Source organism: Papio anubis, chromosome 1 (assembly GCF_008728515.1).
Source record: "Papio anubis isolate 15944 chromosome 1, Panubis1.0, whole genome shotgun sequence".
NCBI classification, from domain to species: Eukaryota; Metazoa; Chordata; class Mammalia; order Primates; family Cercopithecidae; genus Papio; species Papio anubis.
In genome coordinates, this window is record NC_044976.1 from 89938876 (window position 1) to 89966244 (window position 27369).

General features: G+C 36.0%; 1 protein-coding gene across 15 annotated transcripts in view; it reads right to left on the reverse strand.

Moving 5' to 3' along the window:
* The window catches only part of LOC100998091 (probable ATP-dependent DNA helicase HFM1), a 137639-nt gene that overhangs the window by 21575 nt on the left and 88695 nt on the right, over window positions 1–27369 (reverse strand). For all 15 annotated transcript variants that reach the window (XR_004176174.1, XR_004176176.1, XM_031650688.1 and 12 more), the window contains 10 exons: window positions 26064–26155; window positions 23700–23806; window positions 23557–23604; window positions 19697–19794; window positions 19482–19613; window positions 16796–16881; window positions 16493–16576; window positions 16207–16364; window positions 14304–14407; window positions 13695–13841 (listed from right to left, as the gene is read on the reverse strand). Coding sequence is in view for 13 of the 15 variants with exons in the window: in XM_031650688.1 (XP_031506548.1) it covers window positions 13695–13841; window positions 14304–14407; window positions 16207–16364; window positions 16493–16576; window positions 16796–16881; window positions 19482–19613; window positions 19697–19794; window positions 23557–23604; window positions 23700–23806; window positions 26064–26155 (1056 nt within the window). In the remaining 2 variants the exon portion in view is untranslated. The remainder of the gene's footprint in view (window positions 1–13694; window positions 13842–14303; window positions 14408–16206; window positions 16365–16492; window positions 16577–16795; window positions 16882–19481; window positions 19614–19696; window positions 19795–23556; window positions 23605–23699; window positions 23807–26063; window positions 26156–27369) is intronic.

The following is a 27369-nucleotide window of genomic DNA, read 5'->3' on the forward strand; positions in this document are numbered from 1 at the left end:
CAGAAGTTAAGTAAGATGCTCAAGACTATGCTGTTAGTAAGTAGCAAATGTGAGATTCTAATTCAAGGTAGTTTAATTCCAGAGCCTGATCTATCAACAACTCTCTCTAGTTGTACCAGTTGCTTCAGCTCTCCCAAATGATTCATTTAAGTTATTTAGAGAAGGAACCTATTGTTTTGAGGTAGGAAGACTAGGAAGAAAAGCTTTGCAAGTTCCTGTTTTAAATTGAGCAATAAAGAGTTGCCTTTGTCTCTTACATACTAAAGAACTTCTGAAAAAGAAGGATGTTTCAACGCTGCCACAAGGTGGTGCACAATAACTACGCACATTTGCTCCCAGTGGCAACAGCTAGGATCTGGGAATCTAATGGAGAGATTCTGACGGCTCCCAAAAATTTCAAGGCAAAGTTGGCAAGTCTTTTCAGGAATGAGGACTGTATGCAAGTTTTGTTTGTTTGTTTATATAATACTAGCAAATGGATACTACCTGATGAAATCTTTTTGCTGTATTTTTGTTACACATGGTACTTTGAAAATAAAAGTGCTCCCCTCTACTCTGCCGCTCTCCCTACCTCCTGAGAATTGTCTGAATTTGTCTTATTAGCAAACATAAGCTTACAGATATTGGTAATTAGAAAGATAAGGTTCTCAGAAAAAATTAATCTAAGCTGTACTCTTCTCTTTTGAGAAAAAGTCTGGCTGTATCACCCAGGCAGGAGTGCAGTAGCACCATCTCAGCTCACTGAAACTTCAGCCTCCCAGGCTCAAGCGATTCTCCCATCTCAGCCCCCTCAGTAGCTGGAACTACAGGCGTGCACCACCACACCCAGCTAATTTTTGTAGTTTTTGTAGAGACAGGGTTTGTGGAGACCAACCATGTTGCCCAGGCTGGTCTTGAACCTGTAAGCTCAAGCAGTACAACCACCTTGGCCTCCCAAAGTGTTGAGACTACAGGTGTGAGTCACTGCACCCAGCCTAAGCTCTACTCTTAAGTATACTCTAAAGATAGCAGATTTCATATTCCATCACTGTCATAATCTGAGATGCAAATATTTCATAGTTTTATGTATTGAAAGAAAATACTTAAAATTACTTTAACAGGGTCATTAACAGGTGGTGGGGCAAGGGTCACTTCTTTAAAAAAAAAAGTCGAGACAATAAATAGAAAATAGCAAGAATCTCTGACACACTTAGTGTAACTTTCTAATTATAAATTCAAATAATCTGGTCTGTGCAGAAGCTACTGGAGTATTTTTTAAATATTACTTTGACTTTTGCAGTTCTCCATTTATGCTAATCATAGATTTATGCATTCATGGTTTTATTTTTAATGATGAGTCTCCTTTTCATTTTTCTATCAAATATTTGACTATCATTTTGTTATTTATTTATGAAGAAAAGAAATACACTGAACTGGAGTCCTTGATTTTGCAACTTAATGCACATACACACCAAAGAATATAAAGAAAAGTAGACTGCCTTTTGACTAGTATTTAAATGTACACACAATGTGCCTGAGGATTGGTTTTATCCTTGTATTCATTCAACTACATTATTATTATTATTATTATTATTTTGAGATAGAGTTTTGAACTGGTTGCCCAGGCTGGAGTGCAGTGGCGCAGTCTTGGCTCACTGCAACCTCCACCTCCCAGGCTCAAGCAATTCTCCTGCCTCAGCCTCCCGAATAGCTGGTATTACAGGTGTCTGCCACCATGCCCAGCTAATTTGTGTATTTTTAGTAGAGATGGGGTTTCATCACATTGGCCAGGCTAGTCTCGAACTCCTGACCTCAGGTGATCCGCCTGCCTCGGCCTCCCAAAGTGTTGGGATTACAGGTGTGAGCCACTGCGCCCAGTCCCAAGACATTAAATTTTCATATTCTGAGTAACACTGCAAATGAAGATAAATTTATTAATGTCAAATAGATTTTCTTTAAATTAAGCAAAGCCTATAGCTCTTATTTAGAATGCATTTAAAAGATAAGAAGTTTGAATGTCTAATTTTCATATACTAAGAGCAGGCCTGAACAATTTTTAATTTTTGTTTTTACAACTTAAAAACATATTTCACATTGCCATATACTAAAAATAACAAAAATGTTCTTCCTCAAATTGTACAAGAATTTTACCTCGTGAAACTATAACCACATGTGAGAAATTGCAGCTAAAAGAATGTTTTCGAAAAGTTTGATATGGTTTGGCTGTGTCCCCACCCTAATCTCATCTTGATTTGCAGCTTCCATAATTCCCACATGTTGTGGGAGGGAACTGGGGGAGATAACTGAATCATGGGGGCAGTTTCCCCCATACTGTTCTTGTGGTAGCGAATAAGTCTCACAAGATCTGATGATTTTATAAGGGGTTTCCCCTTTCGCCTGGTTCTCATTCTCTCGTCTGCCACCATGTAAGACGTGCCTTTCACCTTCTGCCATGATTGTGAGGCCTCCCCAGTTACGTGGAACTGTGAGCCCAACAAACCTCATTTTCTTTATAAATTACCCAGTCTCAGTTATGTCTTTATCAGCAGCATGGAAACGGACTAATATAAGTTGTAGAAAGCATGAAAAGAATTTTCCATTACTTTACATTCCCTAAGGTGCATGTTTTTGTTTTTATACATAGTCCTATAATTTGATGATAAACAAAATAGAAACATTTGTTCAACTTGCAAGCACATTTGGAAATAGCCATTTAGCAATTATATTCTTTGAACTAAAGATCAGTTTGTATCATTTAATAACACCATCTGACAAGGGATTAGAACAAGTGAAATTTGGATTGTTTTGAAAAGGCCCAAATTTGGTGTCACAACCTTAGTAGGGTAATCTACTGACCCTTCATTGTGTCAGTTACTGAGAAATAGTGTATGTATGTTATGTTTAAAGGTATAATTGTGTATCTTTATCCAGGGATATATACATTTACATATAAAAATTGAATTGTACAATAGGGATGTGCATAAGTTCCTAAGATTTGGATGACTACATACAGTAGCCCCTTTCAACCATGATTTTACTTTCCACAGTTTCAGTTATACAAGGTCAACTCTGGTCTGAAAATATTACATGAAAATTTTCAGAATGAAATATTTCGTAAGTTTTACACTGCACACCATTCTGAGTAGCATGATAGAATCTCATGCTGTCCCACTTCATTCTGTCCTGGATGTGAATCATCCCTTTGTCCAGCATATCCAGGTTGTATATGCTAACCACCCCTTAGTCCCTTGGTAGCTGTCTCAATAATCAAATCGACAGTCACGGTATCACAGTACTTGTGTTCAAGTAACCCTTACTTTACTTAATAATGGCTCCAAAGCACAAGAGTAGTGATGCTGGCAATTTGGATGTGCCAAAGAGAAGCTGTAAAGTGTTTCCTTTAAGTGAAAAGGTGAAAGTTCTTGACTTAATAAAGAAATAATATATATAGGGTTCAGTACTACCCACAACAGAGAAATATCAGCACCCCTAGAAACTATCTTTCTGTCCTATTCTAGTCAACTCTGTCAAGAGTAACCTTTATCTTGACTTTTAACAGCACAGATTAGTATATTAGTTTTCTAGGGCTGCTATAACAAAATACCACACACTGGATGGCTTAAAACAACAGAAATTTATCTTTTCACAGTTCTGAACATTAAAAGTCTGAAATAAAGTTGTTGGCAGAGCCATACTCCCTCTGAAGCCTCTAGGGGAGGATCCTTCCTTGACTCTTCCAATTTCTGATAGCTCTAGACATTTCTTGGCTTGTGGGAGCAGAACTATAATCTCTGCCTCTGTCTTTGCATGGCTGTCTTTCCTCTGTATCGGTATTCATATGGAGTTTTCTCTGTGTCTGTGTCTTTTTGCCTTTTCATATAAGGACACCAGTCGTATTGGATTAGGATGCAGTCCTACTGGATTAGGGTCCAGTTAACTTGATTACGTTTGCAAACTATTGCAAATAAGATCACATTCACAGGTACCAGGGATTAGAACATCAACATATGTTTTTGTGAAACACAATTCAAACCATGAGAGTTAGTAGTGCTTATTTTTGCAATTTATATACATGAGCTCGAGCATACAGTATTACTTTTTGTGTCTGGCTTCTTTTGCTTTACTTTATGTTAGTGATATTCATTCATATTGTTGTGTGTAGTCATAGCTAATTCAATCTCCTTGCTTTATAGCAGGAGTTGGAAACTATAGTCCATGGGCCAGCCATCTATTTTTGTAAATAAAGTTTTACTGGAATACACCTATGTCTATTCATTTACATATTATCTATGGCTGCTTTTGGGTTGCAAAGACCTACAAAGACAGACTTGCATAGTTATGAAGATCTATAGTCTGCAAACCAAAAACATTTACTATCTGGCCTTTTAAGAAAGTTTTCTGACCCCTGTAGAATTCTATTGGGTCAATATACCACAATTCATTTGTCCCTCTAACTGCTGATGAGCTTTTGGCTGGTTTCCATTTTAGGGCTAATATGATAGTACTGCTATGAACATTCCAAAATACATCTTTTGGTGAACATATATGCACACTTCTATCTGGTATACACCTAGAAGAAGAATTGCACTATCACATAATATGCCAGGGGAATTACTCTATCATAGAATGCATATGCTAAGCTTTAATAAATACTGCTAGTTTTCTGAAGTAGTTGTATCAATCTATAATCATATTAGTGATTAAGAGTAACAGTTGTTATATATCCTCATCAATGCTTGGTATTTTCTTTTTCACTTAAGTCCTTTTGATGGTTGAACAATGATACAGCAATATCTCATAGATTTTCATTCTCACATTGTCTAATGAACTTCAATACCCTTTAATATGTTCTTGACGTTTTGGATATCTTCTATTTTGAAGTGTCTGTTCAATTGGGTACTCATTTTTAAAATATTTACTTATACACATAAGAGTTCTTTATATATTATGTAAAATCGTTCTTTTCAGTGTATTAATTTGTTAAGGCTGCCTTAACAAAGTGGCAGATTGAGTGGCTTAAACAACTGAAATTTATTGTCTCACAATTCTACAGGCTACAAGTCTAAGATTAAGGTGTTGGTAGGGTTCCTCTCCTTGGCTTGTGAATGTTTATCGCTCACTGTGTCTTCACATGATCTTCCCTCCATGCGTGCCTGCATCCTAATTTCCTCTTCTTATAAGAACACCAGTCATGTTGGATTGGGGTTCACCCTAAGGAACCCTATTTTAATTCAATTATCTTTTAGAGACCCTATCTCCAAATAGAGTCGCACTCTGATGAATTCAGCATATTAATTTGGGGGTGCACACAATTCAGCTCATAACAACCAGGTATATGTATTCAATTTTTTTCCTCACATTCAGTGAGTTGCACCCTTCACTCTCTTAATGGTATCTTTTTGATGAACAGAGTTCTTAATTTTAACATAGTCAAATTCAAGGTGTTTTTATGGTTAGAACGTTTAGTGCCCTGTTTAAAAAAAAAAAAAAAAAAAAAGCCAACCTATCCCAAGGTCTTGAAGACCTATTTTTTTTCCTCTAAAAGTTTTATTATTTTTCTTTCACATTTAAATCAGTCATCTATTTGGAAATAAATTTTGTGTACAGTGTGAGGTCAGGGTTGACATACAATTGTTTTCTTTCTTTTTTTTTTTTTTTTTTGAGATGGAGTCTCGCTTTGTCACGCAGGCTGCACTGCAGTGGCAATCTCGGCTCACTGCAAGCTCCACCTCCCAGGTTCATGCCAGTTACCTCCTGAGTAGCTGGGACTACAGGTGCCTGCCACCATGCCCGGCTAATTTTTTGTATTTTTAGTAGAGATGGGGTTTCACCGTGTTAGCCAGGATGGTCTTAAATCTCCTGACCTCGTGATCTGCCCATCTCAGCCTCCCAAAGTGCTGGGATTACAGGCATGAGCCACCGTGCCCAGCCTGACGTACAATTTTTTCAATATGGACGTCCAGTTGGTCTAGCAGCATTTATTGAAAGACTGTCCTTTTTCCAACTGCGTGGCACTTCACCTTTGTCATAAATCAATGACTGTATTATTTGTAGGTGTGTTTCTGGACTCTAGTCCATTCCACTGGTTAATGTGTCTATCCTTATGCCTACATCACATTCTTTTATCTATTGTTTAATAACAGGTCTTGATATCTAGTAAAGTAGGTTGCCCAAATATCTTTTTCTTCAAGTTTGCCCTGACTACCCTGTCCTTTTGAATTTTCATATGAATTTTACAATTAGCTGGTCATTTCAGAAAAAAATGACAACAACAACAAAACCCTGCTGAAATTGGGATGGCATTGAAGATAAAGATTAATTTGGCGAGAACTGATATCTTTAAAATATTAAACTTTTCAGTCCTTGAAATGGTATCTTATTTAATTAATGTATGTTTTCCCTAATTTCCTTTAAAAAATGATTTTTAGTTTTCATGTAGTGGTCTTGAGCATCTTTTGTTATTCTATTACTAGGTTGATATTTTATGCTATTGTAAATGCTGTTTTAAAATTATAATTTCTCCTTTTTGCTGGTATATAGGAATACAATGGACTTTTAAATTTCTTAATTAAATTATAATTCATACCATACCATTCACATTTTTAAACTGTACAATTCAGTGACTTTTTAGTATATTCCCAAGGCTGTGCAACAGTCATCATACAATTCCAGAACACTGTCATCACCACACACAAAAAACCCACCATATAACTATTAGTAGTCATTTCTCATTTATTTCTGCCCTCAACCCCTGACAACCACCAATCTACTTTCTGTCTCTATAGATTTACCTGTTGTAGACGTTTCATATAAATTGAACCATACAATATCTGGTCTTTCGTGACTAGTTTCTATCTAGCATGTTTTCAAGGCTCATCGGTGCTGTAGCATGTATCACTAGTTTTTCTTTTTGGCTGAATAATATTCTATTGTATGGATATACCACATTTTGCTTATCTATTCATCAGCTGATAGATATTTGGGTTGTTTCCAGTTGGCTATTATAAATAATGCAGCTATATACATTCATGTCTAAGTTTTCATATGATTATGTTTTCAATTCTTTTGGATATACACCTAGGAGTACAATTGCTGGATCATATGTTAATTCCGTGTTAAATTTCTTGAGGAACTACTGTTTTTCAAAGCAGTCCACAATTTTACATTTCCACTAGCAGTGTTTGAGGTTCCAGTTTCTCCCTATCCTTATCAACACATGCTATCGTCCATCATTTTGACTAAAGCCATCCTACTGAGTGGGAAGTGGTATCTTACTGTAGTTTAGATTTGCATTTCTGCGTTGACTAACAATGTAGAGGATCTTTTCATATGTGTGTTAACCATTTGTATCACTTCTTTGGAAAATGTCTCTTCAGATCTCTTGACTAGTTTTATTTTTATTTTATTTTTGAGACTAAGTCTCACTCTGTCACCCAGGTTGGAGTGCAGTGGCACGATCTCAGCTCACTGCAATCTCTACCTCCTGGGTTCAAGCAATTCTTCCACCTCAGCCTCCTGAGTAGGTGGGATTACAGGTGTGCACCACTATGTCTGGATAATTTTTGTATTTTTTAGTAGAGATGGAGTTTCACCATATTGGCCAGGGTGGTCTTGAACTCCTGACCTCAAGTGATCCACCCAACTCAGTCTGCCAAAGTGTTGGGATTACAGACATGAGTCACTGTGCCCAGCCCCTTGACTAATTTTAATTGGGCTATTTGTCTTTTTACTGTTGAAATGTAAGATTTCTTTATATATACTCAATACTAGTTTGTTATCAGATATATATGATTTGCAGTATTTTCTCCCATTCTGTGGGTTGTCTTTTCACCTTCCTAATAGTGTCCTCTGAAGCACAAAAGTTTTTAATCTTGATTAAGTCCAATTCATCTATTTTTTCTTTGGTTGCTAGAGCTTTACATGTCATACCTAAGAAACTGTTGCCTTGTACATGGTAATGGATGAATGAAGATATACACCTATATTTTAAGAGTTTTATAGGGTTTTTTGTTTGTTTGTTTGTTTTTGAGACAGAGTTTCACTCTTATTGCCCAGGCTGGAGTGCAATGGAGTGAGCTTGGCTCACTGCAACCTCCGTCTCCTGGGTTCAAGTGATTCTCCTGCCTCAGCCTCCTGAGTAGCTGGGATTACAGGGGACCACCACCATGGCCAGCTAACTTTTTTTTTTGTTTTTTGTATTTTTAGTAGAGACAGGGTTTCACCATCTTGGCCAGGCTGGTCTTGAACTCTTGACCTCAGGTGATACACCCACCTCAGCCTCCCAAAGTGCTGGGATTACAGGCATGAGCCACCGTACCTAGTGAGTTTTATAGTTTTAACTCTTACTTTTAGGTCTTTGATTCATTTTGAGTTAATTTTTGTATATGGTATGAGGCAGGAGTCCAAATACATCCTTTTGCATGTGTCTATGCAGTTCCCCAGCCCTATTTCTTGAAAAATTATTTTCAAATTCTTTTACCATCAAATTGTTTTGGCATCCTTGTCAAAAATCAATTGGCAGAGAGGTATAGGTTTATTTCTATACTCTCAGTTGTATTCCATTGATCTTTATGTCTATTATTATGACAGCAGCACCTTGTCTTAATTACTGCAGCTTTGTAACAAGTTTTGAAACCAAGAATTGTGAGTCCTCTACCTTCGTTTTTTTTTTTTTCAAGGTTAGCTTGGCTATTCTGGGTCCCTTGTATTTCCACACGAATTTTAGGATCAGCCTGTGAATTTCTGCAAAAAATACAGCTAGGATTTTGATATGGACTTTGTTGAATTTGTGTATTAATAAGAGAAGTGCTGCCATCTTAACAATATTGACTGTCAATCCACTAACATAAAATATTTTTCAATTTTGTAATCCCAGCACTTTGGGAGGCCGAGGCGGGTGGATCACGAGGTCAAGAGATCGAGACCATCCTGGTTAACATGGTGAAACCCCGTCTCTACTAAAAATACAAAAAACTAGCCGGGCATGGTGGCGGGCGCCTGTAGTCCCAGCTACTCGGAGGCTGAGGCAGGAGAATGGCGTGAACCTGGGAGGCGGAGCTTGCAGTGAGCCGAGATCGTGCCACTGCACTCCAGCCTGGGTGACACAGCGCGAGACTCCGTCTCAAAAAAAAAAAAAAAAAAAAAAAATTTTTTTCAATTTATTTAGAACTTCTTTAATTTATTTCAATGGTGTTTTGTAGTTTTCAATGTTCAATTCTTATGCTTTTTTGTTCAATCTATTCCTAAGTATTTTATTCTTTTTGGTGCTATTGTACAATTGTTTTTTATATTGACTGCATTCAGTGATATTTCTAAACATATTAATTCCAACGGCATGTCCATAGAGTCTTTTAGATTTTCTCTATAATCATGTTGCTTAGAAATAATGACAATTTCTTTAATTCTTTTTTGGTTTTTTTTCTTTTTGTTGAGACAAAGTCTCACTAGTATCAGACTACTCAGTTTTTATTTTCTTCTGTCAGTTTTGGTAAGCTCTGCTTCTCAATAAATTTTCTCATTTTAACCCAAACTATGTCAAATTTATCATTACGAAATTGTTAATATCTTGTTTTTGTGCTTTTGAATATCTTCAGTAATGTTTTGATGTACAATGTAATATCTTCTTCTTCATTCTTGACATTGTTACTTGTGTTTTTTCTTTTTCTCTTGATCAGTCTTCACTCATAGAGAGTTCTTAATTTGATTTATCTTTTCTAAGAACCAAATCTCAGCTTTGTTGATTTTTCTCTGTTGTATATTTATATCCTATGTATCGTTGATTTCTGTTTTTCTTGTTACATTATTGTTTGATATGGCATATTCTTGAGATGCAAGCTTGTAATTTTTTGTATTGCATTTTATTTCCACATATATTTTAAACTCTGAAAGCCATTTCAATTATTGTTTTACATAGTCAATTTATATTTAGCCATATATTTATCCTTTCTACTCTTCTTCATTCCCTCCAGTACATCCATGTTTTCATCTGAGATCATTTTCCTCTAAGGAAATCTCTTTAGCATTTATTTTATTTTATTTTTTATTTTGAGACAGGGTCTCACTCTGTTACCTAGGCTGGAGTGCAGTAGTGTGATCTCAGCTCACTGCAGCCTCAACTTCCCTGGGTCACATGATCCTCCCAAGTAGCTGGGACCACTGGTGCACATCACCATACTAATTTAATTTTTTTGTAGAGACAGGGTTTCACCACATTACCTAGGCTGGTCTTGAACTACTAGGCTCAAGAGATCTGCCCATCTTGGCCTCCCAAAGTGCTGGGATTATAGGCATGAGCCACTAAGCCTGGCTTTAGTATTTATTTTAATTCAGGCTGATAAATATACTAACAGTGATAAAGTTATTTAGTTATTTTCTTTCTCTATGTCTTTTTTCACTTTCATCGTGAAGGATATTTTCCACTGGGCAGAAACATAGGTTGGTAAAATTTTGAATATGGCATTCCATTGTCTTCTGTTTTCCATCATTATTGTTGAGAAGTTAGCTGTCAGTTTTGCTGTTGCTCTTTTGAAGGGAATGCATAAATGATGTGTCTAATTTTAACATTTTCAGCAGTTTTGCTACAATGTGTCCAGGTGTGGTTTTCCCTGTATTTGCCTCTGTTTGGGGTTTACCAAAATTCTAAATCTGTTGGTTGATGTCTTTTATTATTTTGAAATGGACTCTGCCATTGTCTCTTTGAAGGTTAATTTTGTCCCATTCTCTCTCTACTCTGCTTCTGGGACTTTAATTATGCATATGCTAGACCTTTTTTTTTTTTTTTTTTTTTTTTTTTTTTTTTTTTTTTTTTTTTTTTGCGTATTATATTCCTTTGTGTTCTTTCCATTCTCTTATCTCTGGGCTTCAATTTGGACATTTTCTACTGATATGTCTCAAAGCCCACAAATCCTACATTTGCTTATATTGAACCTAATGTTAAACCTACCCAACTGGCTCTTCACTTCAGACACTGTATTTTCAGTTCTAGAAAGTCCATTTAAATCTCTGTATAGATTTTAATTATCTGGTAAAACTTTCCCTCTTTTCATGCATTTACCTATTTTTTCTATATTTTCTTGAAAATATTAATCATAATTATTTTATACTTTTTTAAAAGAGATGTGGTCTTGCTATGTGACTCAGGCTGGAGTGCAGTGGCAACTTCACACGCGTGATCACAGTGCACTACAGCCTCAAAGTCCTGGGCTGAAGAAGTCCTTCTGCCTTAGCCTCCGGAATATCTAGCCCTACTAGTGTGTGTCACCATGTCTGGCTTGTTTCTTTACACAGTTGATTATCAGTCATATGGTCTTGTCTCTTTGCAGGCCTCATAATTTTTTTATCATATGACAGACATTGTGTGGGTGGTTTCCAGATTATATTTCACCAGAAGAGGTTTCCCTTTTTCTCTGTCAGGCAAACATAGTGAGTGGCTGATCATGTAAACCCCTTTATAGGGCATGGTCTACCTAGCCTTTATATAAGAATTTTAGTTCCTTTAGTCCTTATTGCTTCCACAAATCTCTGATGCCCTAAAAATATAATTTTATAAGGTATGAAGGTTTTCATAGTTGTAGCTGGGGAAGCACTGGCCTACCACAAAACCATATCCTACCCAGAAATGGAAGCTCTCTTGTGTTCTTCAAAAGGAAGAAGATGAATGCTCATGAGCTCACAGAATGGTTCTAAATGTGCTCTTCCTGCCACTACTCACTGCAGTTACTATTTATCATAATTGCCAGTACTATTCAGAGAGTTTTACTGGACCAATGCAATTTGCCTCAAATTCCCAGTGGTTTACAATTGCTCTTTACGGGTCAAAAAGGGTGAAAATAGACCAATCTGAAATGCAAAGACCTGCTCATAGCTTTACGCGCAAGCAGACTGTTTGTCACGCAAGGCAGACTGCCGGTGCGTTTATATTGCCACGAAGCCAGATTTAATTACAGAGCCATGTAAATGTTTTACATTATTATAAAACAAAATTAATTTTTAAAAGCTATTCCTAAAAATATAAAATTAAATGAAACAAATGAAAGTATATGTATCCAGAGTGACATGGCCGCATTCAGAGGATCTATTCCAAGTGATTTTTAAACACATGATTTTACTATTGAGATATAGTCTAAGATAGTAAGATACAGTCTAACAACAAAAATACCTGTAAAATAATTCTCAAATTTTAATGATCATATTAAGAGTGATAGTCTGATGCTGCTATTTTCAGACTGTTTATTGTGTGTGTAATGTATATAAAGGATAGAAAATCAGTGATATTCTATTATTTTTGAGCCATTGAGAACCAAGTTTCTCAGCATGATAGAAGGTGTATATGGATAATTAAGTTTAAGGATAAATTCTGTTATCTCGGAATTTGATTTGATAAGTATGAATTCATGATGTCTTTTAAGACAAAAAAGTAATCACATAATACTTAACTCTATGCATGAAAAAATCTAAGAGATCATGATCAGTCAAAGGCAATGAGCTCCTCTAGGACACAGATTGTGATCTCTGAAACCTACTAACATTAAAAAAAAGGCTTCTTGAACAAAGGGTTTATTATGTATGGGACTGAAGCTAGATATATACAAGATGAGCCTAGAACAGCATGTTACTCTGCATAGCAAAGAAACTATCAAAACTACTGGAAACAGCCAAAAGAACTCAGGAATTAATCTGGTATATCTAGATGGTATGAAGATGATAATATATCTACAATATTTATGAGACAATTTGAACCCTGACTTAATATTGGATATTAGTTTTTATGTATAAAAGTATTGTAGTTTAAAAAAATCTTTACCATTTAGATAGATATATAATGAAACATGTATGGAGGAAATCATGCGATATCTAAAATTTGCTTCAAAATATGGATGGAAAAAAACTAAAGAGAGGTATAGATGAAAGTAGTAGCCATGAGTTAATTACTGTTTAAAGTGGATAATGAGTAAATGAAAGTTCATCATATACTTCTATCTACTTTTGTATATGTTTGAAAAATTCCCATAATAAAAAACAATAATTCATTTTCACTCTGATTTGTCTTAACAGATCTGTTGATTCTTGTACATCACTTGCTCTCCCCTGACAATGGCTGTAACGATGGCATAAGTATGGAAAAGGAAAAACGTATACTGACATGGTTTGGCTGTGTCCTCACCAAAATCTCAACTTGAATTGTATCTCCCAGAATTCCCACACGTTGTGGAAAGCACTGAGAGGGCGGTAACTGAATCATGGAGGCCAGTTTTCCCCTTGCTATTCTGATAGTGAATAAGTCTCATGACATCTGATGGGTTTATCAAGGGTTTTTGCTTTCGCTTCTTCCTCATTTTTCTCTTGCTGCCGCCATGTAAGAAGTGCCTTTTAACTCCCACCATGATTCTGAGGCCTCCCCAGCCATGTGAAACTGTAAGTCCAATTAAATCTCTTTTTCTTCCCAGTCTCAAGTATGTCTTTAACAGCAGCATGAAAACGGACTAATACATATACCAAAAGGTGAATCAAAAAACTTGTTCCCCAATTATCACCCCAATTTGACAAATACTAACTATAAGAATCTCTACTATATACTATTAATGCAATAACTATGAAGCTTAAATATCTTATTCCAGAGTATCCTCAATCGGAGTGTTGCAGTACCATAACACTGATATTCCTCTCTAGCCATACCTTTGCTTTAATATAAAATAAGAATTAATAGAGCTATTTACCTTTATTAGGTCCTGCTACTGTAGATCTATCTGAAAGTTTAGAATGGGAAATCTGTGTTTCAGATTTTCTTTGCATAGTCATTTGATTTTCAAACCTCTTGGGTTCTAAGTAAAAGACTGTAAATTTCTGCTGAACATCAAGCCCAACTGGAAAATGAAAAAAAAGTATACAAATGCTTATTTAAGTCATAAAAATCCACATATGAGAACACATTTCTTTTTATCTCTCTTATATTTTTATAACTTCTAGAGCTAAGAAGTCCACAAAGTTAAAATATGTTGAAAGGTTAAAAAATACGACAACTAAAAAATTATATATTGATCATTATAAAAATAAAAATCTTCCAACAATAACTGCAATTTAACTATCTAGGAAAATAAAATATCTATAAATGAAAAGATAAACTTTTAATTATGGCATCCTGGTCCATGATATCTTTTACATACCTAAATACATGAAACTTCCTTTAAAGTTTATTCACATTATCTAAATATCTTATTTTTGCATTATACCATTTATACTGTTTTTCTGTACCAGCATAAAGTATGTAATTTTTAAATGCAATTATGTTATTTATATTCACGTCTTCATTACTTCAATTAACTTACCAAATTCAGAACTTAATAGATTTATGCTAAGATCTTCAGATATAAGAGCTCTCTTCACAGCAATCTTTTTAGCCCAATTTCCAGCTTTTAGCAAAACAGAATCCCTAAAAAACAGTATAGTTTAAATAGTGATCCAAACACTGAATGAAATACATATTAATCGTCAAGGGCTGATTGTTCTTAAGAAAGATACTCTCTAGTAGTAACTGAAATCAATTACTGAAAACTGCTTTCCCCAACTTTTAAGGAGGGTGAAAAACAGAGTTCAAAGGCAGTCTCTCGACCATGATTTTTAAAAAATTAACTAATTTTCTTTTTTTTTGAGACAGAGTCTCACTCTGTTGCCTGGGCTGGAGTGCAGTGGTGCAATCATACCTCACTGCAGCCACAAACTCCTAGGCTCAGGCAGTCCTCCTGCCTCGCTCTCCTGAGGAGCTGGGACCACAGGCACATTGGCACTAAGCCCAGATTATTTATTTATTTATTTTTGTACAAATAGGGTCTCACTTTGTTGCCCAGGCTGGTCTGAAACTCTGGGCTTTAAGTTTAAGTGATCCTCCTGCATCAGCCTCTCGAAGTGCTGAGATTTCAGGTGGGAGTCACCCCCTCTGATCTCTAATTTTCTTAATTACAGCTGTTTCTAACTTGCATTTACTCATGTTAGTCCCAATAAGAATATATACTTTGTATTAATAGCACATGGGCTTGTCCTTAAATTGCTACCATTTTAAACTGGCTATACATAGGTTACATGTATTATGAGAACAATTTCAATAGTATTTTTAAATTGATATAAAATGGTTTGTATCTAAAAACATTACAAACAAACCAGCAACCAATTTTATGACTGAACTTATTTTAGTCTCATATAGTCATAGATTTATTAGTCACAGAGAACAAAGATTTGTACAATAGCATATTCTCTGTAAGTGGGTCATGGTTAGCTGCAGGAGAGCAGTTACCAGTGAAAGGGATATCCTGGTCACTGCAGTCCCTTCAGAAACCTTGCATGCGACTTTTTGGGAAGGTATCTTCTAGTATACTGGCGCAATTAGGAGACTCCCATTTCAGAATCACTGCCATTCCTGAACTTACAAGTACAGTAATACGGTTGGCAGTCTAGGCTCTGGAGTCAAATTGCTTGGGTTCAAATCTAGATGTTGCTATTAACTAGCTATATGACCGTGATTAAGGTTTGATTAATCATAAACTCATTAAACTCTTTTTGTCTCAATTTTCTCCTCTACAAAATATGGATAGCACCTGTCTCATACAAATATTAAATAATTCAGTATTTGGAACCTACTAAGTGTAAAAAAGTATTAGTTATAGCTGCAACTGATACTTAGAGATTGCTTATGATATCGTGGGGGAAAATAATAGTATCTGGAAAAATGCTGCAGTAAAAATTATAGAATGGCATGCAACAGAACTAGATATAAGGGAGGGTACCTCCTCTATACATTTGCTTTGTTTGTTTGGATCCTACAATGGAGCTATAGTAATTTGTTAGATCTTAATTTAGAAGTAGAAGGTGTATTTTGAGGACAGTAGAAGAAAGACTGCATCCAAACAATACTAGGGCCATGAATGCCTGGAAAAAAGCAATGAAATAAGAAAGACCTCCTAGAGGTAATCTACTCACTTGTTTCAGACCATGGTGATAGGTTTCATACTTTGTTCATTTGAGTATTCAATATAACAATTTAAAACAGACCCAATGTTAGTATCTTCTTTAATAGAAAAATAGACAAACTACCCCATTATTGGGTCAGGAAAATGTAATTTAGTTGATGCCACAATGATCTTGTTTTTTTTGTTTTTTTTGTTTTTTTCCAGTAGAATTTTTCTTTTACAGTATATGCTTAGAAATAAAATCAAATGTCAGGAATTTCATACTTACATAATCCTGTGCAGATAAACTACCTGATTATCTGCATCACCTACGATTAAGGTAACATAGTGAGAATCCGACGCTGTTCTTTTAGTTTGTAGCTGTTCAAAATTTCTTAATATAACAGTCACTAATATTTCTGCCGTCGTATCACTGTATCTTGTAATCTTTAAAAAAGGACAAGTGTAAAAAGTGTTAAAAATAATCTTACTTCTTGTACTCAGCTGAAGCCTATTTATGGGTAGCTTTATTTCTGAAAAGACAATAAAATATCTAAGAAACAGAAAATATTTACCTGTTCCACTTTAAGTTCATATTTTGGTAGATACATCACAGTTTCTTTTATCTGGGTTCCAAAGGGGGGATGTCTATTTAAAATCTAAAAATATTTACATCATTATATCCTTACCACAACACGTGAAATTCTTTCAGTAAAATATTTTTTAGAATACATAGCTTTAATAATGCTTATCACCCAAAACCTTGGTAAGTTAAAATACTTATGACTATGAGAAGGAAAATAACTTTTAATAGAAATAAAGGTAGGCCTCAGAATTTAGATAGAATTCCGGAATTAGGAATAAGTGAATATAAATACCAATTCAAGTTCCCTTGCATCTGTCTCTTCTATTTTTTTAAAGGAAGTCAAACCAGCATTTACGATTGCATTTGACAATGTTATACCTGTGGAAAATTAATCAAATAACAACTTAAAAATAATCCACTTTAAATAAAACATATATTTAAATATATAACAACTAAATTAGTAAAAAAAAAATTTAAAGATCCAGTCAAATAACTAACTGATAGTTTTTGTAAAAAGTTTTTAGTTGGATTATTTGGTTTGTGACATTATTCAATTATTCATATTTATTCAGACAAATAAAATATGCATTTGCTTTATAAAAGAAAGAGAAACTGGTCCACATGATGGACGTTTAGTTTCACTATATATCATCCATAGGCCAATCACCAACAGATACGTACTTTTGTACTCATGCTTGAAAGAAAGGCAACATGATTCAAAGATCATGCTTGAATGAAGCAAGGGAATACTGCTTCATGAAACTATGGCTCTCATTTCTGTCTCAGAAATACAGTTCTATGTTTCTGTACCTAAACCAGACTATTTTACTCTACTGCCTAAAACTTCCAATGCTTTTCCACTGCATTTAGAATGAAGTGGCAATTTCCTTACTGGGGTCAAATTTCCTTACTGATATGACTTGACTAGAGTCTATGTCTCAAATCTAATTTCTTTTAACTCTCCTCTTGCTGACTACTCTCCAGTCACTCTTGCTTTCATTTTATTCCTTAAATACATCAAATTCGATTGGGCCTAGTGGCTCATGCCTGTAATCCCAGGACTTTAGGAGGCCGAGGCAGGTGTATCACCTGAGGTCGGGAGTTCGAGACCAACCTGACCAACATGGAGAAACCCCGTTTCTACTAAAAATACAAAATTAGCCAGGCGAAGTGGCACATGCCTGTAATCCCAGCTACTCGGGAGGCTGAGGCGGAGAATCACTTGAATATGGGAGGCGGAGGTTGCAGTGAGCCGAGATCATGCCATTGTACTCCAGCCTGGGCAACAGAGCGAATCTCCATCTCAAAAACAAACAAACAACAAAAAACATCAAGTTCATTTTCTTCTTTGAAATTTTCCTATTTCCTTATACTGTCAGAAGGCAGAATTTAAAATTCTTATATGCTTATGAATGAATTTATCCAAATCCCCAAATAGAAGACACTGAGCAGTATAAAATTACAAAATATTACTACCTTGTCTAAGGCATATATATTACATATATTACTAGTGAAGGCATGACACTATTTCCTTACTCATATATTTACTTGTTCTTGGGAATTTCTCTTAGTTCTTCTTAAGACACAGCTTCTAGTATTCATAATTCCTCAATGTTCATTTCCATTTCCCCTCAAAATATTTATTGACTTTTAACTTTTTAGTTTATAGCCACCATTAAAATCAATTTCTATGCATTATTTTTTTCAAGATGCTCAGTAACAACTTGGATTTAACTTTTTGTTTGGATTCTCTCACTTTTCTATTATACGGTTTTTTTTTCTGGGTAATATTTGCTTTTTTCTGTTCAGCTGTAATGAGTATGTGTGAAAACAGGTTAGTTTCACCAATCTGGAAGGGACAGAATGCAATGGATGCTCATATTGACAATACTCTAGAAAGCCAGAAAGATTGGCTTTTTCAAGTATAATGAAATTTACTAGTAATCACTTAGCCAAATTTCAAAATTTTCTAAATGTTGTATGGAACCACCTTTCCAATTGAGAACTCTTGCCTTTGTGGGATGGATGTGGTATTTGGTTACCAGGACTTCTGTAAGAAGGTTAGCCTTTCTATCAGGAATCTCTCCCCTTACTTGCACCAGCCAATCTCCCCTTCAACCCAGCTCCCATGACTTCCTAGTCAGCCCTCTGCTACCCCACTGATTTCAAATTTCACAGATACAAAAGGTAGGACTTCTTCATAAACAGTTGGTAATTTTTGTTCACATAAATATCAAAACATCCCTAAAAATCCATTATTTAATTTGTTGATACCCCCAAGATGCATACAAAATTGTAAAACTAACAAGGCTGTCAGTCATAAGATAGTAACTCTCTTTTTAGAATTCTAGCTATCTAAGAAGGAATAGGGTCACAAGCTCACAGGCACCAAACAGGAAAATCCTTTGTAAATGGTACTCCCTATAGTCTCAGAGCACACACTACACAAGGTTCCTATAGACAAAATAATCAGGCACAATCTTTTGTCTACAGAATCTCTATGAAAAATCAGTATTAATACCCTACTGTTATTGAAAACCAAAAAAAAAAAAAAAATTAAGACATAAAAAAGTGACATAATTTTCTGTAATGAATTAGGAACAGCTGGGACTGCTAACTCTGTACCTTGTAATTGAGATCAAAACAAAATATTAGTCATAAAAGTGGAAGAGAGGGCATCACATAGTTACCTAATTATTATAACCAAATTTCCCTCCTGGTATGAGAAAAAAATTTCAAATGACAGCATTAATTTTTATTAGGTTTCTCATGTACTCATATATCATTCAGTTGATTTCAAATGGAATCTTTTAAGCAGGAGCAAATGAAAATCAGATTTTTGGAAGTAAAGTACAGCACTTATTTAAGCCTACAAACACATATCTTTCTTGAAGGTCTGTAATCATCACAGAATAATTTTACTAACAGTGAATAAATTGCAGACATGGCCAAACTGCCTGCCTATATTCAGTACCTACCAATTTTTTCCAGTTGTTTGGATACATGCAGAGAGTTTTCCCAAAGTTTACACCTAAAACATTTAGCTAAAATCAAACTATTCAATAGTACGGTGAACTTCTTTTCTTGAGCAGCTACAAAATCTGACAACCCTAAAAAAAAAGTTTCCAATGTTAAATCTAATATACTAGTTTATTGGAAAAAATATTTAAAATCCACTAATCCTGTAACATACATCTTGTAATTCGGGAGCCATGTCTGAAAATCTTTGCGGTATCTTGCGTCAGAGCAAAATCTTGTATGGGAATGCATCCTAGTTGAGCCTGAATAAGACTGGGGGAAAGAAAAAAATTGTTACTCCCTTTTAAAGGTTATCTATCTTACAGTATTTGACATCACTCACTGAAGTATTCCTTCTTAAAACTTTTCTCTGCCTTAATTTCTGCAATATTACATGACTATCTTGCATAGTTATTATTGCAGGTCAATAATAAAAGTTCCTTCCCTTTTTCCCAAATCCTCAAAGTTGTCTTTATTTATTTATTGCTCTTCTTTATTCACTCAATCTCTCTCTCTCTCTCTCTTTCTCTCTCTCTCTCAAAGATTTCATTTCTTCTCCAACTTTCATTATAATCTCTAGATTGATAAAAATCACAGGAGACTTTCACTGAGACTGTTACTTTAATCTCAACTATCTCAAATTGTTTTCATATTCTCCTCCAATACAGTTCTATCTTTTGGCTCTACTATTTCTTTTCAAGGAATTAGAGAAAAATAATACAACTTGTTTAATCAACAAATACAACTTTTTAATCAACAAATTTTTATTAAATGCTTATTAAGTGCCAGGCATAGTATTAGGTGCCGATAATTCTGTTCAGTGTATGAAGGTCAGTAGCATATTAGCTGGTTATTCAAAACCAGAAGCTGCTTGGCTACTAAATTTGAGGTGTTAGTTACATAAGGAGAAAAAAGACACTAGTGCCTGTGTGCCTACTATATCCCGGGTTCTTTACTACCTGTTTTGCCCAAAAACTTACCTAATCAGGCACTGATATGCAAATCACTGATGGTTCTAACTAAAGTTACTGTACGTATTATTACTCTCTTAAGGGGATCTCTTTTAAATAACAAATTTCTTCCTAAACTCCTCCAGTAGAAGGAGGTCTCTTGATAAGACCAATACAGTCAGCTATACAAAGAAAAAGGGTAGAATAGTTATATTTCATGATTTAGTTTAGTAGAAGATACATGAAAATTGAAAGAAGTAATCAACTCACTTCCTGGAATGGATGTATACAACAGAAATTTAAACTATTCACTCTTTTTGGCTATGGTATATGCTTCTGAAAATTATTTTATATCAACTAATAAGAAATAGTTACAAAGATAGACAGTATACTATCAAAGAAGGAACTGACAGAAAAATGTAAATGGGGTGCTTTTAAATGCTGGGTAAATAAAACTCCTTGTTAAGTTACCTAAGGATACACAAATGTGGAGTACAAAATTGCTGGAGTAAAAATAAGACTTTTGAAGTAATATTTATTTATATTAAAAAGCAATATATCTAATAATAAATAGGACACTTTTCACAGAACCATGGCAGGGCTCTGTGTTTCTCTGCACCAGATAAGGCAAGCAGTGATGTCCTGTGATCTTACCCCTGAGCTTGTCCTCAGTAGAAAGAGAAGTGCCACAGCCTCAGGTGAGATGGCACCTCTACCACCTCAACTAATAGGGGCAGAGTTACATGGTAGTTATGACTAACCCAGGGTTAGTAAAAGAATTAAATGAGATGAAGTATTCCTTTGGTTAGAATTACATTCATGATCAGACCATATCAGTCTACACACAGTTTACTCTTGTGTGTAAAAGGGGAATCCAGAGTTGGGAAGTCCAGGGCTTTGTATGGTGGCTCCGTATCATACCCTGTCAGTTCACTGAAAAATACCAGTTAAAGAAAACAGAGCTAGTGCTGAAGAGGGAAGACCTAGGAATTAAAGCTAGGAAGAATTTAAAAATAGCCTTAAATTAAAAGGGCAGAGTCAAGCACGCTGACTCACGCCTGTAATCCTAGCACTTTGGGAGGCTGAGGCAGGCGGATCACTTTTGAGGTCAGGAGTTCGGGACCAGACTGGCCAACATGGTGAAACCTACTCTGGAAGCTGAGGCAGGAGAATCACTTGAGCCTGGGAGGCAGAGGTTGCAGTGAGCCGAGATCATGCCCTTGCACTCGAGCCTGGGCCACAGTGCAACACTCTGTCTCCAAATAAATAAATAAATAAATAAATAAAATAAAAAGGGCGGAAACCAGAAATTTGAAAGATAAAATCCTAAACTAAGAGGATTAACATCTACTTGGAGAAGAACAGATTTGAAGTTCAGCAAAGTAACAGGGATATGATAAAGCCATGAAAAAGGTAACTATTAGCCATCAACACCTACCAAAAGACTATAAATTTTGGATTAAGAATCCCCCATCCCACACATACACACATTCTCTCTTCTTGGCTACGCTTAAACAAGATGCACAAAGGCGTGAAATGATAATGGGAATCTAAATTATGACATGTATAAAAAAATTATAAAGTATAATAAACTTTAAAATCTGACAGCTTCAATCAAAAGAATATACTACCCAATTTAAGGCAAAGTTGTTTTTTTTTTTTTTTGAGACGGAGTCTCGCTCTGTCGCCCAGGCTGGAGTGCAGTGGCCAGATCTCAGCTCACTGCAAGCTCCGCCTCCCGGGTCTACGCCATTCTCCTGCCTCAGCCTCCCGAGTAGCTGGGACTACAGGCGCCCGCCACCTCGCCTGGCTAGTTTTTTGTATTTTTTTGGTAGAGACGGGGTTTCATTGTGTTAGCCAGGCTGGTCTCGATCTCCTGACCTCGTGATCCGCCCGTCTCGGCCTCCCAAAGTGCTGGGATTACAGGCTTGAGCCACTGCGCCCGGCCAAGGCAAAGTTAATGGAAGCACTGAAAGTTCAAATAAAGTGTTCCCATGAAAATGAGTGTGGAAAAATACTTGATTTAATTTGACTCAATAATTTATGCAACACAGTATACTGGGGGGAAAAATGAGAAAATCAAGAGTTCTAGATAGCAACATAACCTTGGTGAAGTCATAACTTATATGGGCATCATTTATGTCATTTGTAAAATGAGAGGATTGGGCTCTATGATCTCTTAAGTTTATTTACTATGATCTCTAAGGATATATGAATTTATAGAAATAAATATTTGAATATAGAAGTACAGCTAAGAAAATAAACATTAACTTCAGTGGTACATGCTACAAATCTGCCTGATGAATTGTAAACAACAATGAGAAGACTATTTTATAGACTTAAAGGTATTTGGAAGATAAAATTTAATGAGATGTCAGGAAGAATCCCAAAGAAAGAATGGCCTCCTTTAGCTATAGAGGAAAAATAAATTCTTTGGCTAATTGGTTTTATTGAGCCACATTAAAAAAGATCATTTCACCTTAAATTACATAACACTAAGACCTACATCCTCAGAAAGCCAAGCACTTAGCATAACAGAGAACAGTATCATTGCATTTGTGATTGCAAACTGCTAAAAGTCACAAGTTACAGTGTAACCTTAATTTACTCTTTCAATTACTAATCTCTGTACAAACTCCCCATTTTTGGCAGAATAGTCATCCACTGTCACATATACACTCCTTTACTAATGATTTTGCTTTTACTCTTTGTCTCTCCTAGAATGCCACTACCATTCAGTAGACATTTATTACACAGGTTTTCATACTGTCCACAATTTACAAATAATACAAATGTATTACTCTCATTCAAGCTAACTTGAAAGCTCCTGACAATGAGAAGCATAAGAAGCATGTTTGCTTTCAACCGTCCACCTTGCCTCAACAGAATACACTCTGAACAAATGTTTGTTAAGAAAAAGCATTCACAAATCATCAATTTTAAAGTCTGAGAGTTCTAAGAAATTAATTTCACATCCACATTCTAACTCATTTTTATGTAATTTTTTCTGTATTAAGAAAAACAAATTTAAAATATGTTTTAAAACCAAAAAAAGAAAACTTTCATAAGTATGAATCATCTTTACCAATTTACTTTCATTTCTCTTGTTTTAATTCTTCCTTCCATTGGAAATCTGTAAATAAAACCACATGGCAAAACATGTATTATTATTTATTTTAATTAAATAAAACCTCTTAAAATTATTTAAAACATATGCAATTTCTGTACCTGATAGTTATCCGATGGGGATCTTTGTTCAAAGTATTCAGTGTTTTCTTTTCATTTATCCTTAACTGTATATCTAGAAATTCCTTGCAGCCGGCTATCAGTGTAACCTATAACATTTCAGCAGTTGTCCATTTAATGAAGTCTATTTTTTGTTTATATCCTCTCATCCTTTCTCCACATTTATTTATTTTTCATACTGCCTTAAACCATCACAGTTTTATCAATCAACATAACAGAGTTAAAAACCTGCTTTATACATTTTGCTTCTTTAAGGATTCATTCATTCACTAACAAATGCTTACAAACTCCTATTATATACCAGACACTGCATTAGACACCAGGACTATACCAATAAGACTTTAAAGATTAACAAGATAGAATTTAAAATATCTAGCCCAGTGCCTATCACATAGTAATAAATAAGTCCTCAATAAACATTGATTTTGTTACTACTGAGAGACAGAACTAGCTGAAATTTCCTAGGCTGACTAAGAACCCCTAAGCCTAGCTGGAAAGGTGACCGCATCCACCTTTAAACATGGGGCTTGCAACTCAGCCCACACCCGACCAATCAAGAGAGCTCACTAAAATGCTCATTAGGCAAAACAGAAGGTAAAGAAATAGCCAATCATCTATTGCCTGAGAGCACAGTGGAGGGACAAGGATCAGGAAAGAAATCCAAGCATTCCAGCTAGCTATGGCAACCCACTTTGGGTCCCCTCCCCTTATATGGGAGCCCTGTCTTCACTCTATTTTACTCTATTAAATCTTGCAACTGCACTCTTCTGGTCCGTGTTTTGTTACTTCTGGAGCTCTAGCTGAGCTTTGCTCGCCATCCACCACTGCTGTTAGCTGCTGTGGCAGACCCACAGCTGACTTCCATCCCTCCAGATCCAGCAGGGTGTCGACTGTGCTCCTGATCCAGCAAGGCGCCCACTGCCACTCCCAATTGGGCTAAAGGCTTGCCGTTGTTCCTGCATGGCTAAGTGCCTGGGTTCGTCCTAATCGAGCTGAACACTAGTCACTGGGTTGAACGGTTCTCTTCTGGGAACACGGCTTCTAATAGACCTATAACACTCATTGCATGGCCCAAGATTCCGTTCCTTGGAATCTGTGAGGCCAAGAACCCCAGGTCAGAGAACATGAGGCTTGCCACCATCCTGGAAGTTGCCTGCCACCATTTCGGAAGCAGCCCACTACCATCTTGGGAGCTCTGGGAGCAAGGACCCCCGCCAGTAACACTACTACTACTACTATTCTGTTGTATAGTTTGCAAATCATTATCTCAACTGAGGATAACTTAGTCATAGAAAGAATGTTTTAGATACTAGGAAATTTGGATTCTAGAGCCTACTTCTGCCGGATGACAAACAAAGCAGTCTATGTGCTTTGGTTTCCCACATATCTAAAATGGAACTAACACTTGTTTTAATTTTCTTACACACTTGCTAAACTCCAGATCAGATGAGTTAATGTTAATAGTGGGTGTTTTCGACTCTTTGATTTCTCCTTAGTTAAGAATAATGTTTACACAAAAATACAAACCTTCTATCTTTCATCAATTGTTGTTTATGTGACTCCTCAATCATAACTGGAAATCTACTGTGTAATTTTTACTATAATAATCTTACCACAGTAATCAAATTAGATATTTTAATAAAAATAAATGGCTTAAATTTGAGAGTAAATATTTTCTTTTATAAATATTGTTTCACATCCATGTCCTAAGTAAAGGGAGAAAGGACCAATGCAATTAGTATGTACCAATGACATGCCTATGGTTCTGTTCACTGCTGCAGCTGCAAAGTTACCCCATTGTGGACATTTTAGCATAACCTGTTATTATTCTCATTTTCTCTACAGTCAGTTCTTTTATCTGGGTCATCACCAATACTATTCTATTTCCATTGTTCTCACTATTCTGACCCAAAAGATTTAGGGAAGGGTTGCAAGTACGTGGCACACATGCTGCATGCAACTCATTGTCCTTCGCTCATGGCAGACTTTCCTAATATATCACACCACATCATCTTGGAATCTTTCTTACATATTATTACATTCTGTAGCCACTACCAAGGTAATTAGCATTATCATCTAAGTTGTAAAGCAGTTGCCATACCTACTTTAGTTTTGTATATAAATTTTCTTAGCCTAAGAGTTAAAATAGAAAATATAATATATTCTAAGAATTATTCCATATCTCATGATCAGAATTATACCAGAGGAAACATAAGCATTCTTAGAAATGCTTTCTTTTCTGCTCATTCATTCCCAAATTATATGAGATACACAAATTAGTTGTTTCTCAAATATTATTTTATACTCTATCATTATATATTTATTTTCTAGTGAAAATTAATTTACCAGATCTGATAAGGTTTCTTTTCCACTGATTGTATAAAATTTCTTCACCGTCTCAAATGTAATATAATACCAAGCCATCAATCTTCCTGCTTCTGTAAGAAAAGATGGAAAAATGAAGCTCCCCTCATCAGCTGAAACAACTTCTTTTTTTGTTTAACAAACATTTCCTGAAGGGAGGAGAAGCAAGATGGCAGAACAGAAGCCTAGACCATTGGTCCCTGCTATGGGAACACCACATTTTAACAACAATATGCACACACAAAAGCACTGTCACAAGAATCAAAACTCAGGTATCAGCTTGGTCATGGTTGGGTAGAGCAACAAGGAGGCTCCTGGGGTCTCCAAGTCCAGGCCTAGGCTCTTAGACAGCATTTCTGGACCTGCCCTGGGCGAGAGGGGCGCCTACTGCCTTGAAGGATGAGCCCCAGGCCTGGCAGCATTCACTATAAGCTGACAGAAGAGCCCTTGGGCTTTAAGTGAACATCAGTGATGACTTGGCACAACTCCCTGAGCACCAGCAAAGGTGGTGACTACAGGCAGAGACTCTTCTGCCTGTGGAAAGGGGAGGAAAGAGTGAGAAGGAATGTGTGTTTTGGTTTGAGTGCTAGCTTAGCCACAATAGAATAGAACACTATGTAAATTGCTAAGGTTTTTGACTCCACAATCCCTGGCTCCCAGACAGTATCTCTGGACACACCTAGGACCTGGGGGAACTCACCATCCCAAAGGGAAAGGCCTTGGGCAAGGCCCAGTGCTGTGCTGGCTTCAGGTCTGACCCAGCACAGTCCCAGTGGTGGTACCCACAGAGTGCTTATATCAGCATAGCCCCAACTACAAGTGGCTCAGCACAGAGACAGAATCAGTATTTTTGGGAGAAAGTAAGGGAAAAAAACAAGAGTCTTTGCTAGCCCAGAGAATTCTTCTCGGTCTTATCCATGACCACCGAGGTGGTAGGTCTACGAATCTGCATAAACCACAGCATAATTGGGTTTATGGACAAAGTTCCTGTGAATACCTGGAAAGTCTTCTCAAGAAGGAGAGGCAAAAACAAGCCCAGACTGTGAAGACTAGAATAAATACCTAGCTTCTGAATGCTCAGACACCAACGAACACCTCCAGGAAAACATGACCTCACCAAAATGAACTAAATAAGGCAGGAGGAATCAATCCTAGAAAAAGAGAGATATATGACCTTTCAGACAGAGAATTCAAAATAGCTGTTTTGAAGAAACTCAAAGAAATTCAAGAAAACACAGAGGAAGGATTCAGAATTCTATCAGATAAATTTAACAAAAAGATTGAAATA